Here is a 16,173-nt window from a genome sequence, read left to right on the forward strand (position 1 = left end):
AGCAGACTGAATGCACAGAGGAAATGGATCTATTGAGCCCAAAGTTGTTTTCAGACATTTAAGAAAACAGCTTTTTTCAATGTATTATGCACCCCAAGTAGATTCTTCATTCAACAGACGTACCATCCAGCCTGCCTCACTGCATTTTTACTAGCTGGTGCATTAATACTTAAGAAAATGCCGAGAGAACTGTTTCCTATTCAATTTTGTTGCAGAGGAAGGAAAGGATCCTACGGGAAAGGAGGCTGGGTCTAAAAGTAAACAAAATACTAAGATCAGTTTTCAAGGACTACATATGGTCAGGGTTTACATTTTTTTCAGGTCACACTTAAGTAATTTTGCCTCAGCCTAACAAGGTAGGCTGGGCTCAGTGTTTTCTGTGCTTTCCTGTCGCTGCTGTAGGGTGTATCCGGAAAAGCCCTGGCACCGGCCTGTTGGCCGGGGCTATGCAATGAAGTGGCACTGCTCTGCCCGGCTTTGAGGGGAGAGTGAGGACTCAGGAGCCCTGCAGAGCTGGCGGAGACATGCAGAGGGAGCCACTGGACCAGGTATTTGCTCCCATTTCAAGTCCCCCCCTGCACCCCTCTTCCTTCTCCACCTGCTTCAGGGTCCTTGGAGAGAGGAGGAGAAAGAAAGAGTAGAACCATGGCTGTATTTTAATGTTCCGTGCTCCAAAAGGGTGGGAAAAGACTGATGCGCATGAGTGTAATGTCTAATAGTGCTTACTCAGGCATCACAAGGCTGGAGAATTACTTCTGTATTTAATATCTGCCTGCTTCCCTTTCCTGCTCCCCAGCCCCACATTTACTGAAGGGTCCAGCAGATTCTGTCCCTTTGGTGTACAGTCAGCATTAGGGCTATTGGAGATGCCCAAAATAATTTTTAGGGTACATGAAGCTCTTGTTCCTGTAGTTACGCTGTGTACATCTTTGGCACTGTTCTCAGGGCCACATAGTACTGTGCTGCTTCGGGGTCTAAGTGAGAATTTAAGCAGGTATGTGGAAGTGTGCTAACAAAGGCCCAGTTTAAAGCAAGAGGTTTCTTTAAGAAATCCTTTTTCAAAGCTTCCTGGTAAGCAAACACATCTGGGGCTGGTTTTTCTTGCATGCACAGATACCAACAGGAAACAACTCCACTGAAGTGAGTTGGATTATATTGGTGTAAAACCGTTATTTTTGGACCCTTTTGTGGGCAACTGAAGGATGGGTGGCCCTGTGACCACAGAGGCGGCCAGGTGATGTAAGGAAGATGGAGACCTGGCTGTGTCTCACTTGCCAGAGGAAAGCTACTTACATGGTGTGGACCATCCCGTCACCAGCCGTGGACCACTCGCCTGAACTGGTGAGCCAAGAAGAGTATCCTGGGACAACACAGCTGTGCACTGGTGCGGTCAAAGATGTGCCTGGATGGTCCCATCCAGGGCTAAGAGATGAAACAGTAATTTTGCCAAATGTCTGATCTACCATTCTAGTTAATCTGTGCCTAAGATCCTTTGGAAAGAAAATGTTCAGTTCATTTGATGTGGGCTAACTATTTGGGATCCAGTTCTTTTTTAAAGCAAACCAATGGCAATTTGGCCACTTCTATCCATAGAAACAGAGTTATATTGTTCGTATTCAATGTCAGTTGAAATAAAAATGATGTGTGACTATATATCTGGCAGGGCTTAGAGCAGTTAAAAAGAATTACTGACAATCTAGGAACCTAATAGACAAACAATCATCTGCAATTTGTTTTGGGGAAACAAGGCAATTTCACTCTTTGCTATTAACTGTACTGTACTGGTTCCCACTAGGTCTGTTTGGGGGACTGTTCATCTTGCTCATTTAACTGGATTTTGTATAAAATTAAGGCACTTTATATAGTACTTCTGCAGAATGAAGAGGACACTCAGTGAGATAAAAACTGCTGTATAAAAGCCCAGCAATTATATGACTTAGCCACTTTCTATTCCATTCCAGTATTTGTGGAAATCGCTTATTCCAGATTACCAACGTACTGATTTAGTTCTTGTACCACATGGGAAAAAGCTGGAAGCTGAAATGGTTGCTATAACTATTTGTTAACTGTTTAACACTAGATAGCACAAGAAATGTCGTTTGTTCTATAGATGTGCATGATTCTGCCTCTTCCCTCTCAATCTGAAAAGCGACATCTCTTACCCTTGTTTTCTTAGTAGCAAGTGCAAGCTGAAAGCTGTGGTTATTTTACTCGTGAGCATTCATGTGGAAGATCCAGAGACACTCTGTGGCCAGAATATCAAGTTCAGTGTCCTTCATTGCTCGTGGTTGTTTGCAATGCAAATGGAGGTTTTGTCTCACATAGTACTGTATCCATGGTAACCAAATGAAGACAAGTTTGCATTACTTCCTTAGTAAAGAGTAATCCTTCCCCTGGTGCTTGCGCCAAAGAGTCATACAGAGTTAAAGGGACAGCAATATATTTCTTGGAAATGGAAGCAAAGAAAGTCATTTCCGGATTTCTTTTTTTCCTTGTCTCACTTATCGCTGCCCTTACTCTTTCACCCTCTCTTTCTCATCCTGTGATTTTCTAGAGTTCCCGTTGTCAAAAACTAGGCTAGTCATTATTTCTATTTCCCTTTGCCTAGAGGACAAGCAAACAATCATCCATCTGAACTGTCAACTTAAACACCACTTCTTGGCAAACAGCCTTTCCTTGCCCTTCCTGGTATCTTAAAAAAAAAAAAAAAAAAAAAAAAAAAAAAAAAAAAGGGCGGTGGAAAACCAACCCAGGAACACCAGTTCTTGTCCTTCAGTTTTTCAGACTTTGGGTCTGTGGCAGAGCAGAGACACAGAAGCATTAGTCTGCAACTATTCTATTATAGTAACAGCTGGATCGAGCCGTACAGGTTGGAGTTTATCAATTTTTTTTTCATTGTATTGGTTAAAAGCCTTATTTTTCCTCCTCTGAGCTGTAAGATATGTGTGTGTGAAGGTTTTTTTTATTATTATTTTTTAAGTTTCTGGTTCAAATTCCAGTTAAAGAGCTTTGATTTAAACAGTTTTGATTTCTTGTAGCCTCATAGACTGTCTCTTTTGACCGGCCAAGAAGTGTCTTTTTTTAGCAAAGGGGCCAGACTCAAACTGAGTCTATCACAAAATTGTTGTTATTGTTACTATTATCACTGTTGATATTTTGTTGCCTTGCTTGGAGCACATATGCAGTGAATTTACAAGCTTTTCCTTCTGTGTCTAGGAGGCTTAAAACACAACTATTTCTCTCCCTCTTCTGCACAGTTTTATGTTGTGTTTCAAACAGAAACATTTTTGGCTGCTGTTAGTTATCATTATCTGTTAGGTTTCTTATCCATTAACAGTGAAATCACATTGTGATTAAAATGCAGCATGATGATACAGTCAGCTTCCAATGCGGTTATTCACAAAGACAAACACTGATTGTCTCAACTTGCGCTAGGACTTCTGCGCTGAAAAGAGCAGAGCAAGCTGAAATTGTGGCCTCTGAGCAGGAATTTTACCAAAGGCTTCAGACAGACAGAAATGTGCCCAAATTTATGTTTATCAAAGTAAGAGAAAACTTGAAATGTTATTCCAATGCTCTCTGCTTGATATGCTTCCAAAAAAGTTTCATTCCCTGGTATCATTTCACTGGAAGTTGTCTTACTTGTGAGTTTTCATATGGAAGTCCTAGAGGTACTCTGAATATTGGTTTGTGTGTCCCTCATTCTCTTCAATGCAAATGAGAGGTATTTTGAAGAAATCGAATAAATCTTATAAATAAATTCTATAGTAGCTAGGATTTCAGTGGACTTAACTACTCACAAACTGATGGACAGGGAAGGGAGACTTCAGCTTCATTTAGCTGCCCAAAGTAGGATGCTAAAGTTAAACACTGAAAAGATTTATTTCATCACTTTGCTTAGTGATTTTCTTAGACACAGAAAATGGGAGTCCTCTCGGACTTTCAGACCTCACTGCTGGAAATTTAGGGGGTTTAACCTTGCAATCTCATTTCTGTTGAATTTGACGGAGAGACTTTTCCACTTAACCAGTCCATTTAAGACTGTCTTTTGCACTAGATAATGAGGAGCCTAGCACAAATTCCCAGATGAAGCAAAGGAGAGTCCAAACACCTTTCTACTTACTCTCCTCAAAGTTACGCTCTTCAAGCAGTGGTTTGTCTCCAGAAATGGTAATTGAACAGAGTGAATACTAGAAACCAGAAATTACAGCTGTTTCTGCCTGACGGCACCACACTAACTGTATCTTTCTTCTTGTTAACTGGACAAGAGATGGGTAGAGAAAGGATAGATCCCGGATGGAGCTGAGTACTGACGTATAAAAAGCAGCTGACCTGGAACGCCAGAGGGGACTGTATCACATAAATGACTTTGCCGTAATAGTAAGGTTATTCTTTGTAGCTCTCCTCCTGTTCTTTTCTTTTTTTAATGCTTATCTGATTGAATCTGATTGATTCACAAACTATATATACTAATTCATAGTCAATAACAGAGAACCTTTGCCTCCAAGTATACACATCTGAAAAAAGCATTAGCTTTTTTTATTCATTTTGTCTTGCAAGAGCATACTTAGTGTTCTGCTGCCATGCCTAAACAGTCCAGATACTAAATATGTTCAGATACTTTCCTGAATGGAAATGGAATGTGCTAGACATTTAAAGGCCTTCTTAACTCAAAATATATGATATTTGCTGCTACCTTGTAATTCATATCTTCATAATTACAAGTTTAGTTGTATATTTCTCAATATTGAAGTTCCCCATAGGATGTCTATTTAAGTATTGGTGTGCTTGAATATGGAGCTGTTTGCATTGATAAATGTTTAAAGAAACTGGATAAATATTAACCAAGTGTGATTGAGAAATCACTTGACAAATGGGAAGAGAAGAGTAATTATTAATAGCACTATCCAGTAGGTATTGTACAGTGTGAGGAATGTGGTGTGAAGCTGATGAAGTTCGAGATCCTGTTTCAGTGAAACAATAACACTTTACTGTAGTTGGTGGCAAGAATGGTTCTGTTAAATCCTGGCAACTGAAGTGAGACAAATCTGTCTGGGAACCTGCCATAAACTGTTTATACATTTTTCAATTTTTAGGAACTTTTTAGTTCTTGAATTCTGTACTTAAGAGCTGGAATCAGTTGCTTGCTGATGCAGATTCCTCAATTTCTACCTTGAAACTTCCTTGGAGGGGAGGGAGAGGGGGAAAAAAAAGGGATTTCCAAGATGTTCTCAGTGTGTTATCAAATGAACAAAACACACAGAACATGGAAACCAGCCAGTCATTCATTCCATCAACAGATTTGCAGAGCTAAATTTGCTTCTGGAGAGCAGTTAGAAATTAAAACACACAGATGATGAGTGGTGCTGGCACCCAAACTGTGATCAAGAGGACACTCTTGTCTGAAAAGATGTACCCTATCAGATTAATCATTATGTGTTAATTAATTTGAAATCAAAAGGATGTCTTCTGCTGTCTATGCACAGGAAATTAATGGTGATAACACTAATTAAATATAATAGAAGTTACCTCTGTACTTCCCACATCTGGGGCCAAACTCTTTATTGCCCTTCATGTTGTGTCATTTACAGTTCAATCCCATTGCAGCATCTTACCCTCACTGTGCCCTCTGTAAATGGCTGTGCAAGTCATCAGACAGTAGAGAATCAGGCCAATGGATTACTCAGCTGGGAAATGAACTAATTTCAGCTAAACTAGTTCTAAACTTTGACCTCTAACCCTGAGAAGGTGTGTCACTGCATCTCCCCTGCTCTATGTCATCCTAAGATGAAAAAATAGTCCTTATGCTGTACTCTTCCCTTTTACTCCCCTAAAACACTTACTCCTTTTCTTTGACCTATTTCTACTTTCCCTGCATATCTCCCGGCAACTTCTCTGAGATATGTAAGGCTCCATTTCCTTGCAGGGGGGCTCTTCTGTGGCTCCTGTGCCCGCAGTTAAGAAAAACTCTGTGGTGCCCAATGAATGGTTAGGGAATTTCAGTTTTCCCACCTTGTGTGCAGATCAAGCAATGCACTGCTGGGACTGCGATGTGCAAGGGATATAAGAGGACTCTACTCTGGACTCTACTTAATTTTTTTTTTTTCAGGTACCTTGACCCCAAATAACACCAGATGGCTCTCACTGTGGGGGCGATGCTCAGTTCTTTTCTTGACCAAGTGTAGTGACAGGACCTGTACATCAGGTGTGAGGCTGGATTTGTGCACAGGTTTCCTTTACTCTGTCCTCCCTGCTCCCTCTTCCTTCAGCTCAGTATTTCCTCACCACTCTTGTGTAGTTGTAATAGTCTGACTGAGAGGATTTTGAGAGGTCTCAGTAAGTAGACTAGACTCTCTCCAGGAAAAGTCTGAAAGACTTGAGTTACACAGTTCATGCTGTACATCCCAACCTCTGTGCAAAGAAGGTTGCTTGCTCATTCTTTCAGTCTTCTATTCAAGACTTTTCATTAGCCTCTGAGTCTCCTTAAAGATAGCAATAAAAAAGAAATCAGTGAGTGTAAGAACCCAATGACAGATGGCTAACCACAACTAAAAATCTGAGTGATTTCAAAGGCTGCTGAGTATTGTGGTTTATTTGTCCTGAGAACATTCAAAAAGGGACAGCAAAGAAATTTTTCCCACCCTGATCAATGGTAATTGTCTTTATGTAATTTTTTCTCTTTGCTGTCATTTCTGGGCTGTTTTATGCAACTATAGCAGATATAGACATTGCTAGACATTTAGGTTTTCAAGGCAGGAGCATCACAAAGCACTTCTCTGTTAGTACAATTCACCTTGATGAATGGGCTCCTTGCTCAGGAAGTGGTGGCAGTGTCCCAAGGGATGAAAATAAAGTGCCTCAGCAAAACAATGTGGAGGCCGTTCCCCAGCAGCTGCTGAGCTGTGCCTTCCTTGATCCAACACTGCCCACACCAGACAAATAGCCTCCTGAATTTGTTAAATAAAACAGAGCACTTAATCAGTGTTCCTTTTCTCCACCACATCCAATGATAGAGAACCACTTAAGAGCTGCCCTTGTGGGGCTTAATCCGTTCTCCTCACTTAAAGTCCTCGATGCAGCCTGGCTTATGTCTGTCATCACATGCACCGCTTACTCCCCACCTCAGAAAAGATCCAGCCTGGTTGTAAATGTGATCAGTAACTGCCCTGATGGCTGTCAGAGTATTACATTACAGTTTTTCTGGAGTAGTTTGCACAGTCTGATGGGTAGCACCTGAAAAGCTATGTCAATGACATCATACCAAGCTCACTTTTGTTTGCAAACTGATTTGAAAATGTGGGAAGAGTTTAACTCCTGAAAGATATGGGACTTGATACCGAGAAAGATGCTCCAGCACTAGCAATTGCAGAGGACTGAGAATTTCCTATTACAATAGCACTGAAGAGATCATAAGGAGCACCGATTATTGCGCTGATCAGGGAACAAGTTCCTCCTCACCAAGGATCCTACAACTCAAATGTTACAGATGGAGATTCTTATACTTGTATGACACACAGGAAACTGAGGTGCAAGAGAAACAGGAGACTTGCCATTAAAGAAAGAACCCGTGTCTCCATCGTAGCAGCCCCATGGCTTAGCCATAAAAAATAGCCTCCCCCATATGATCCGCAACAGCGCTCTCTATTGCCCGATACATGCTAAAGTTGCTGGTAGTTATTTGTGGTAAGTAAGAGAGGCAGGTTTTTTTGTTTAGTTTTCAGACTTGCTTTGTGTGATGGCATCAGACTGCCAATGGATCAGCCATAGCTTTGAGAAGGCTGAGAGGAATTATATTGTCCAGTAGAGCATCATGGACTTGCCCAGATGAAGACTCTCCACTGTCCAATGTGGCAGACCACCCTTTTCCTACACCACAGCTTGGTAAGACTAGAAAAAGGATTCTGGGGATTCTCCACAGCCCATCATGACTGAGGGCAATTTTTTTTTTTTTTGGTTTTTTTCTGTTTGTTTTTTTGGGGGGGTTTTGTACTAGCACACTTGTACTGATGACTGATTTGTCATTCACACTTTGTTCTTAGTCATTAACTCCATTTTCATTTTTATTTTCAATCTTTTGTTCTTGTCCACAGAGGTTCCAATGGATCTGTGCACCTGTTTGTATTTGCTATTCAAATGTTAAATATGCACAAATCCATTTTTTCCCCAGGCTAGTTAATCAGTGTCAGGTACTTAAACTGATATTCAATGTAATGCTTGCAGTTGTGGTTTGCCTCCTTCCTCTTTACTGGATGGGGAAAAACAAATCACCAGATATTTTGCAAAATTTGATTTTGTTGTCATCAGCACTTCATTTGTGTTCAAATATTCCTGCTTCTCTGTGGATGAAGGTGTTACTTGTCACAGGATGTCATCTAAAACCTAGGATCCATCTCACTAGCCTTCTCAAAGGCATGAGTTTAGTCCAAGCCACCTGATAGGCTGCTGCTTTGGGCAGTTAAGAAAAGCAGCTCCAAACAACTCTTCGTCTCTTCCTCCTGACATGGAGGAACTGCCTTGGATGTGCCTTACTGTCTCTCTCTATATTGACCATAAAGGGATTTTAAAAGACTGGTTTAGAGAAGTCATACTGGCTTACACATACCCAGGGAATACCCTTCAGGGAACTCTTAATCCTATTCTTCAGTACACCAATAGTTAGCTTTCAGGGTTACAGCTAGGCAGAGACTGACAGTCTTAAAACAACTTTGTTGCTTCATAGTATAACAAAAAGCAGACTAACCTTTCAAATCCATATATACTGTATTCTAAATGTCAAAATTAGACTTCTAAAGATTCGAGGGTAAAGACTTCGGATTGCTGCAGTCTTTCCATGTCTTTTCACTGTGTTAATGTTGTACCATTGAATCTAGAAAGTGATAATATGACAGAAATGTCTCCCACTTGATGTCCTACTGAGCCATATTACAGACTCACACTTGCCTACTCTGTCACAGAGAGCAAGGCAGTACCTTAAACTGATGATTTGAGTGGTTTCAGTTGAACCTGAAGAAAAAGAGGCATGCTTGTAGCATTTTTCAGCAATGAACTGAATACTTCTGAGCCATCTTTGCTTGCCTTCTGGTTGAGGAACTGAACTGGGAGGCAGGAGACCTGGGATCCCTTCCTAGCTCTGCTGTGGGCTGCCTGTATGGCTGTGGGCAAACAAGGTTAATTTTTCGTATCATAGCTCCCCTTCTCTGTAAAAAGGAGGCAATAATCCTTCCTCTGCACAACAGTGGTCTGTCTCTCCTGTTTACAGCTGTGGCAGGGACCGTTCCTCAGGATGCATTTATACAGGATCTGAATAGATAGTTTTCCATTTTCATTGGGACCACTAGACACTATCAAGACTTGGACAATTGACAGATAATAGAGACAAATGAATAAGTCATCATTTTTGTCTGCTTTCTAAATTTGGTAAGAAAAAACACCATGCTACTAAATGAAATCACTAGACATCTCTCCCAATATTTTCCATGCATTCCAGGATTCATCGAAAATGCAGCAATACAGTAAGGTGGTTAATTGCTATAAATTGATCTGGTAATACTTTAGCTAATGGTTCTATTTTTATTTTTATTTTTAGAAGACTCTACGGAAGAAAATATTCACCACTGGTTGAATTCTTGTGTTTTGTAAGTTTTGGTCTCATTATTCCATAATTATTTTGTTGCCTGACCTTATTATTCCTACCAAGTGTAAACCTAATTTGGAATTTTCTCTTAGAATAAACTTGCAATAGAAAATATAATCTTTGAAGTACTGAAATTTCCTGTAGGAAAATTGTGACCCCTGAAAATTCAGAACAAAATATTTTGCTTTGGCTGGCTTCAGGCGAAGCACAAACATTTTATTTTGTTAATCTACATCAAGACACTCTGTTTCACAACTATGTCAGCATTAACTGACATGTCTTGCTTATGATCCAATGTCTCATGAGAAATGTGTTTCAATGCTCTGATCAGTTGCAGTGGGTTCTTTGAAGGATAACATTTCCCATTGTGTGTCTGGATAGCTTGATCAAACTGTGTGCTACATCCTGAGAATTTCACAATGCTGGATGCCTCAGGGGAGACATAGCCCGCCCCACTGCATGATTTGTGGTGGAAACTGTTGTTACATATACCTACCACTCCATGAGGCAATGCTCTACCATAGGGAAATGTAGTTTAACCTTGAACTTACTCAGATGTGTTTTGTCCACCAAAATTTTAGTATTTCAAGTATTTGTCCCTCTTTGGGATGAAAGTAAGCATTGAAAGACTGGTATTTCCCATGAACTGTTCAGTATGAGTCCATGGATTCACTGCTTAAACAAATTCAACTGAAGTTTACTTGTTTAGAGGTGGGGTTATACCAGAGAAGCAAATAAAAGATTCAGCCTCAGGAATGATGTTTTGGAGGTATGGTAAGGTGTATAAAAATAGCGGTAAGTTTATGTAACGGTTGTAGCGGCATTTTCCAGTGCCGGGGTAAGGCCAAGTCAGCCAAACTTATGCATCGCAGGGCTAGTTACTATTGCTGGTATCACTAACAACTACCACGTCACCATGCAGACACAGATCAGCTGGGAGCTATAATACAGCTGCTGCTTATGTGAGGCACTGAAAAGGCTTTTGCTTCCATTCCTCTCACTCCTGTCCCTGGATAAGCTGGTTTAATTAAATTCTTAGTAAAACTGAAGGTCACAAGTGACAGACTTTACTCATGCGGAATGGTAAAAATTTGTGGTCTTTGCCTTAAGCACAAATGCAAGATCTGAGTCTCAACATTTAGCTGAAGCCAATAGATGTTAAGGAGAAAGTAAATGGTGTTCACAGGCAGAAAAGAAGATGTGCCTATGGCTCTGTTTCTTCTGCCAGCAATCCCCATCACAGTTCATCTCTGCAATGAGTGCTCAGGGCTGTGCCTGCCAGTCAGGTTGCTTCTGCAGCCCTGCCTCTTCACGGGAGAGAGCAGCCATCCTTTTCAGAGGATTTAATTTCTTTGTCTTTGTTACTGTCCATCTACAAGTGGAGATAAGCAACAAGGTCAGAATCAGGCAGGTAAGACAGAATGTCATTTGTGGTTTCTAATAAAGACTGTTTAGCTACAAAATACCAAATTCCACAGACCTCTGAGGGGACCCATTGGGAAAAGCTGATATTCATGAGTAAGCTCTGTATTTTTTCCTCCATTTGGAGGAATGAGAAGATCCTCAAGTGAGGTCTTCAGCAGACAAGTCTTAGGCTCACCTTCTCCACTGGCATAATTTGATTTTCATCTGTAGAGCACTGGTGTTTTCTAGTCCAGGTTTGCACACTGGCCTAGAAGTTATACTATAAGAGTTTCAACTGTGCCTGAGTTCAGTGCAGAACTTCTTGCTCGTCCTCACCTACGTTCCTGATCTGCTGATTGTAGTGAATTCAGAGATTTCTTTTAAGAACGGAGCTTGAAGCCCAAATCATCTCTCAGCCCTTTATATATTCCTCAAAATTTCCACATTCTCAGTACTTTTGGAAGCCCGGAATATTATTTAACAGTGCTACCATTTTCTATACTTTGTGTTTGTTGAGTTTTTGTTCACAAGTGATTCAGTTCAAGAACATGCGATTTAATCGTTTCTCCTATTAATAGGAGATTACTGATGCTAAAATGCTTTGTCTTCCCTCAAGTATCAGAGGCAAGATTTTGCCTTGCAAAATATATTATTCATAAGCAAAGATGTACTTAGATGTGCAGTAAACAGAGCACCAATTAGCACCACAGTTGGTTTACAAAGTATTTTTGTTTGTTTGTTTGTTTGTTTTCATAAGGTTTTCTGACAGATTTCTAAAGGGCATTATTTCCCCCAAAGTATCTTCCAGTTTAGTAATGAGATGCAGTGTTTCTTGTGTCAGGAACAAGATACTTACACAGATCAGGAAATGTAAATACGTACCCTCGCCTTTACTATTTCTGTGACCTCTTAAATATGGAGAAAAAAATTCTAATATTTCAAAATGTCAGGCTCTCTAATGAGGAACTTCCCACAGGTCTTCTTATTAAGGGAAGAAGTGGAGACTCTAACGATGAATGAAATGGTGTGGCTTGCAGTACCCGCAAATGCAAAGTTTGTACAAGCCATGAGGTGGCACAGATTAATGAGCAGATTACTGTCACTTGAGAAGCTGGACAGCTTAGCCTTAATAACTGTATATTTGCATGTTCTTGAGCCACAACAAATAGAAGATAATTCAGCTTACTTTAGCCTACAATAAAAGGGACTTAAGGTGTCGTACCCTGTGTTTGCCTAGACGGAGTGTATAGCCACAAACAGCTATGTCTTACCTAATATGTAGTAGAATATTAAGTCCTACAGTTTGTCCCTAAGTCTAACCCCTTGAATTTTTGGTGAACAGTTACTTGCTATGCTGCCTCCAAACACGAAGTTCCTCATCACTAAATTGTTTACTCAACATCCCGAACAATTTTTCACAGTGCTTGGTGGCATTTGTATTCACTTCAGTCCTGATGGCACAAGATACTGAGGAAATCACAACAGTAGTAAGCTTGTGGTTGTGGGGTATTATGTGGGGTTTCACAGGGAAGAATACCTAAATGCTGCTAGGGAAAAATTCCAGAACATCTCTGTTCAGACTTTCACACTTTTCACACAAAATTCACACTTTTAGATCTTATTTTTGACATTCTCAAGCATTTTTATAGTGAATCTCCAGCTTTTGCTGGCACATGAATGGGAAATGGTGTACAACAAGTGGCTGATTCTTATTCAAATTATACTTAGTTTGCTGTTACAGAGTCTGATTTATGTTGCCACAGAAAATTACAGGATATCAGTAACCTTTATGTTCTCAGTTTGGCTGGATATCCTTGTACTGAGTAAGCTAGAAGGAACTTATGTTAAAATTTACAGTCAGAAAAATGACCCAATAGAGAATATGAAAAGATGTTTTCTCCTTCCATATTGACACAATTTTGTTAAATGGAAAGAAAACGTTAAAAACTATAAAAAATGCATCTTGTGGTGTACAGAAAAATATCTGCTATCGCTCCTAGGCAAATGCTGCCCCAACTCTCAAAGGATCAAAAAGTGTGTTACACCAGTGTTGGGAGGGGAAGTGATAACTACAGGCACTACATACTTGTATCTCACTTATTCTCGGTGTAAGCAAGTTTATGAAATGGTGAAAATGGGCACCACACAGCTTGTAGCTATAGCACACTCGGATTCCAGTAAAGTGTTAGCATTTCTTGGACAAATATTTTCTCCTCCAGAAACTCTTGCAGATAACCTGGAACTGTTTCGTTCCTCTCAAACACATTAATCAACCAGAAAATATTCACCAATTTCAATGGATTACCTCTGAAAAACTGCTCTGCACAGGAAAGTTCTACCAACATGTGCTGGAATGAGAATTTAAAATAATATATTTAAACTGTATGAAAACTGTTACTCAAAAAACAGGGATGAAAAAGTGTTTCATCTTATTGGCTGCATGTGCATCTTCAGCTTTGCAATAGATGGTGGAACCCACTTCATAGTGTTTACTCATAAATCAAAGGGGCTTAGACAATACCACTCCTGGTTTATGAAATGTAAAGGTATTTATTTTTCTCTGCCTATTGATATGTGTTGCACTTACCTATGACTAGCATATACTGTAAGTTGAGCTTCCCAGAAAAGTATTGTTCTGCAATTGTGCCACTTGGGATAAAATTTTTCTTTATATAATGCAATCAGTGTTCTGTTTTTTTCTCTAATTTGACACATTTCTGTTTTAAGGGATGAAAATAAGTAAGAGAATGAAAGATTTTTATTTCTTTTTGTTTGCAGTTTCCTTGTCAGTACCAGAAATGGTACAGATGACTGTGCAAAGCTACAGGAGGTAGGTCTCAGACACAGTAGAGCTCTGTTACGGATTCTTTTTCCTTCCTTTTCTTTATAACAAAAGGAGGAATTTTAGCTTCTTTTTTTTTCTCAAACAGATGAGAACAGTGCTCTTATGTTTGTTATATGCAGGTAAAATTAAGCCTGGGTGTAACAAAAGCATGTAATTTTATCTATTAAGAAAGAACTCCATGCTACAGAACATTCCTTTTGCAGTGAGCAAACTCTGAAAAAAAAGTTATTTCTATGCAGATTACCAGATACAACTACAATGAGAAGCTAAGTAAAGAATTGTTTCTCAGATGCTACTCCTGCTGCTGCAACTCATTGTGCCTGGTCTCTCTGAAACTTTGAGAGCAATTATATCTTTTAGAAGTAGGTGGCTAAAGGAACCGTGCTCCCTAAAGGTTCCCCAAAGATTCACCATCTGTCAAAAGGGAGCCATTCTGCCACCTTTATAATTAGCATTTACTGGTGCCTAACACCTACATTCTAACACCTACTGTAACATACTGTTCTTGAGAATAAGTGCATTTCCACACTCTCATGCCGACTCTTCTTCTAAGGCATTGTTATTATGTATCATTATAAACGAAGACAAAATACAAATGTTTACTCTAGGAAAAATCATAATGACATCCCAGAGGAGCACATGAGCAAACACATTTCATTGTTGCTTTTTTCCATCTAGTTCCCTGCAAGAGTTTTCAGAAAGTCCTGTTATGTCAAGATGCAACAGCCTCAACTCTTCCCATTCTCTCACCACTGTACCCCAGAGGTTAGTTATTTCCATGTATTTCCAGCTGAGAATACTAGGGACTAGCCCCATTTAGGGATCAGTAAATATGGATAGAATTTTGAATATGCAGTTCCAAGTGTTAGCTCCTAAAATGCATCTGCTCATTTATCTTAATAAGATCAAAATGACCTTCTACTAATAACAGGCGTCTGATCTGAAATGCATTTATTGCAGTAAAAAAACTACCCAAAACTGCAGAGGGCTTTGAAGCAATCAGAAAGTAAAAAACTGTGAGATCTTATGGCAGCTGTATCATTTCTTCTCTGTTTTGTGTCTAGAGAGAATTGAGCCTACAGAACTGTGAAGCTACACCTTTTATTAATGTTCCTCTTGTGAAGCTCTCTAGATCCCAAGCCACCAAATATCTCTGGGGGAAGAAATCTGCATACTACCAATACTAATATTGTTAAGAGCACTAGCTCTGAGCAATGTGGTGGAAAATGGCAAACTTTATTTGAGCAGAAATCATGATGAGAGGGGAGGAAAAGGAAAGCAAATCATTTAACAAAAACAGGACCCTGTAATAGCTACCGAAAGAGAAAAGTGGTACCAAGACAGTAGTATAAATAATCCTGATATTTTTACCACAGTGTAACTGAATGGCTCACCATCGGGGAAAAGGATCCAACTGAGATTCTTCTTGATTTGGGGTTTGGTACAGAAGAACCTGATGTCTGCACTAAAATCCCTCCTCGGTTCCTTAGTGGTGCTTCTGTAGCAAAAGGGATCAACATCCGAGTTTTTCTGGAGGCTCAGAAGCAGCGGATGGACATTGAGAGGCCAAATCTATATGGTAAGCAGAGATGTTTTAGGAAAAGGAAGAATTTTAGCCCGGAGATGACCATATAACATAAAGAGCATAGGGACTGAAGAAGAAGAGATTTATGAGCAAAAATTCATGAAAAGTGAAATCGATTCAGGAGACATCTAGGATTCTCATGCACCTCTTTGCAGCAATGATATTTCCTAATATAATTGAAACACAGTTTAGCTCGCCTCAGCGACGGACTCCTATTTATGAGCTGGAGGTACCAACTGTGGCATTTTACAACATGACCACCCATCCCCTGTCAGACCTATCCCACCACCTGAGATTAGCATTTGTATAGCAGAGGCTGCAGAATTGAATGCAGGTCCATTGCCTCAGCTGTTTCATGGCCAACATGTTAGCACCTACTCACCATCACTGGTGGTTTAAGCCAATATAAAGCATTTTGAACTCAGCAAGGCCAGGCATTGCATCGTGAGCATACATTCCCTTTTCCCCTCTGTGGGAACAGGACCCCTGTCTTGGGGAGACACAAAGAGCAGCTGAGAAGATCTTAACCTCCCCTAGCTGGAGCTGTATGAGCTTCTGTATCAAAGCCACAAGTCTCTAGCTAGAACTTTACAGTTTTGCAGTTCAAATATGCCCTGAGATGTAGATGAGGATCATATCATAAGAATGTTAGAATTGCATTATTTAAGACATGCAGTTTTGATTTTTATTTATTTAGACGTTTTT

At 40.0% G+C, this 16,173-nt stretch overlaps 1 protein-coding gene across 3 annotated transcripts in view; it reads left to right on the forward strand.

Annotated features, from left to right (window-relative positions):
- Positions 1 to 430: 430 nt before the first annotated feature.
- The window catches only part of ITPRID1 (ITPR interacting domain containing 1), a 50,539-nt gene continuing 34,796 nt past the window's right edge, over positions 431 to 16,173 (forward strand). For 2 of the 3 annotated variants that reach the window (XR_003259258.2, XM_026100785.2), the window contains exons 1-5: positions 2,726 to 2,869; positions 9,587 to 9,635; positions 13,817 to 13,868; positions 14,562 to 14,648; positions 15,260 to 15,462. Coding sequence is in view for 2 of the 3 variants with exons in the window: in XM_026100785.2 (XP_025956570.2) it covers positions 13,837 to 13,868; positions 14,562 to 14,648; positions 15,260 to 15,462 (322 nt within the window). In the remaining variant the exon portion in view is untranslated. Of the gene's footprint in view, positions 549 to 2,725; positions 2,870 to 9,586; positions 9,636 to 13,816; positions 13,869 to 14,561; positions 14,649 to 15,259; positions 15,463 to 16,173 lie in introns of those variants that run through there. The other variant, XM_026100786.2, reaches the window with a different exon arrangement.

This window comes from Dromaius novaehollandiae, chromosome 2, assembly GCF_036370855.1.
Source record: "Dromaius novaehollandiae isolate bDroNov1 chromosome 2, bDroNov1.hap1, whole genome shotgun sequence".
NCBI lineage: Eukaryota > Metazoa > Chordata > Aves > Casuariiformes > Dromaiidae > Dromaius > Dromaius novaehollandiae.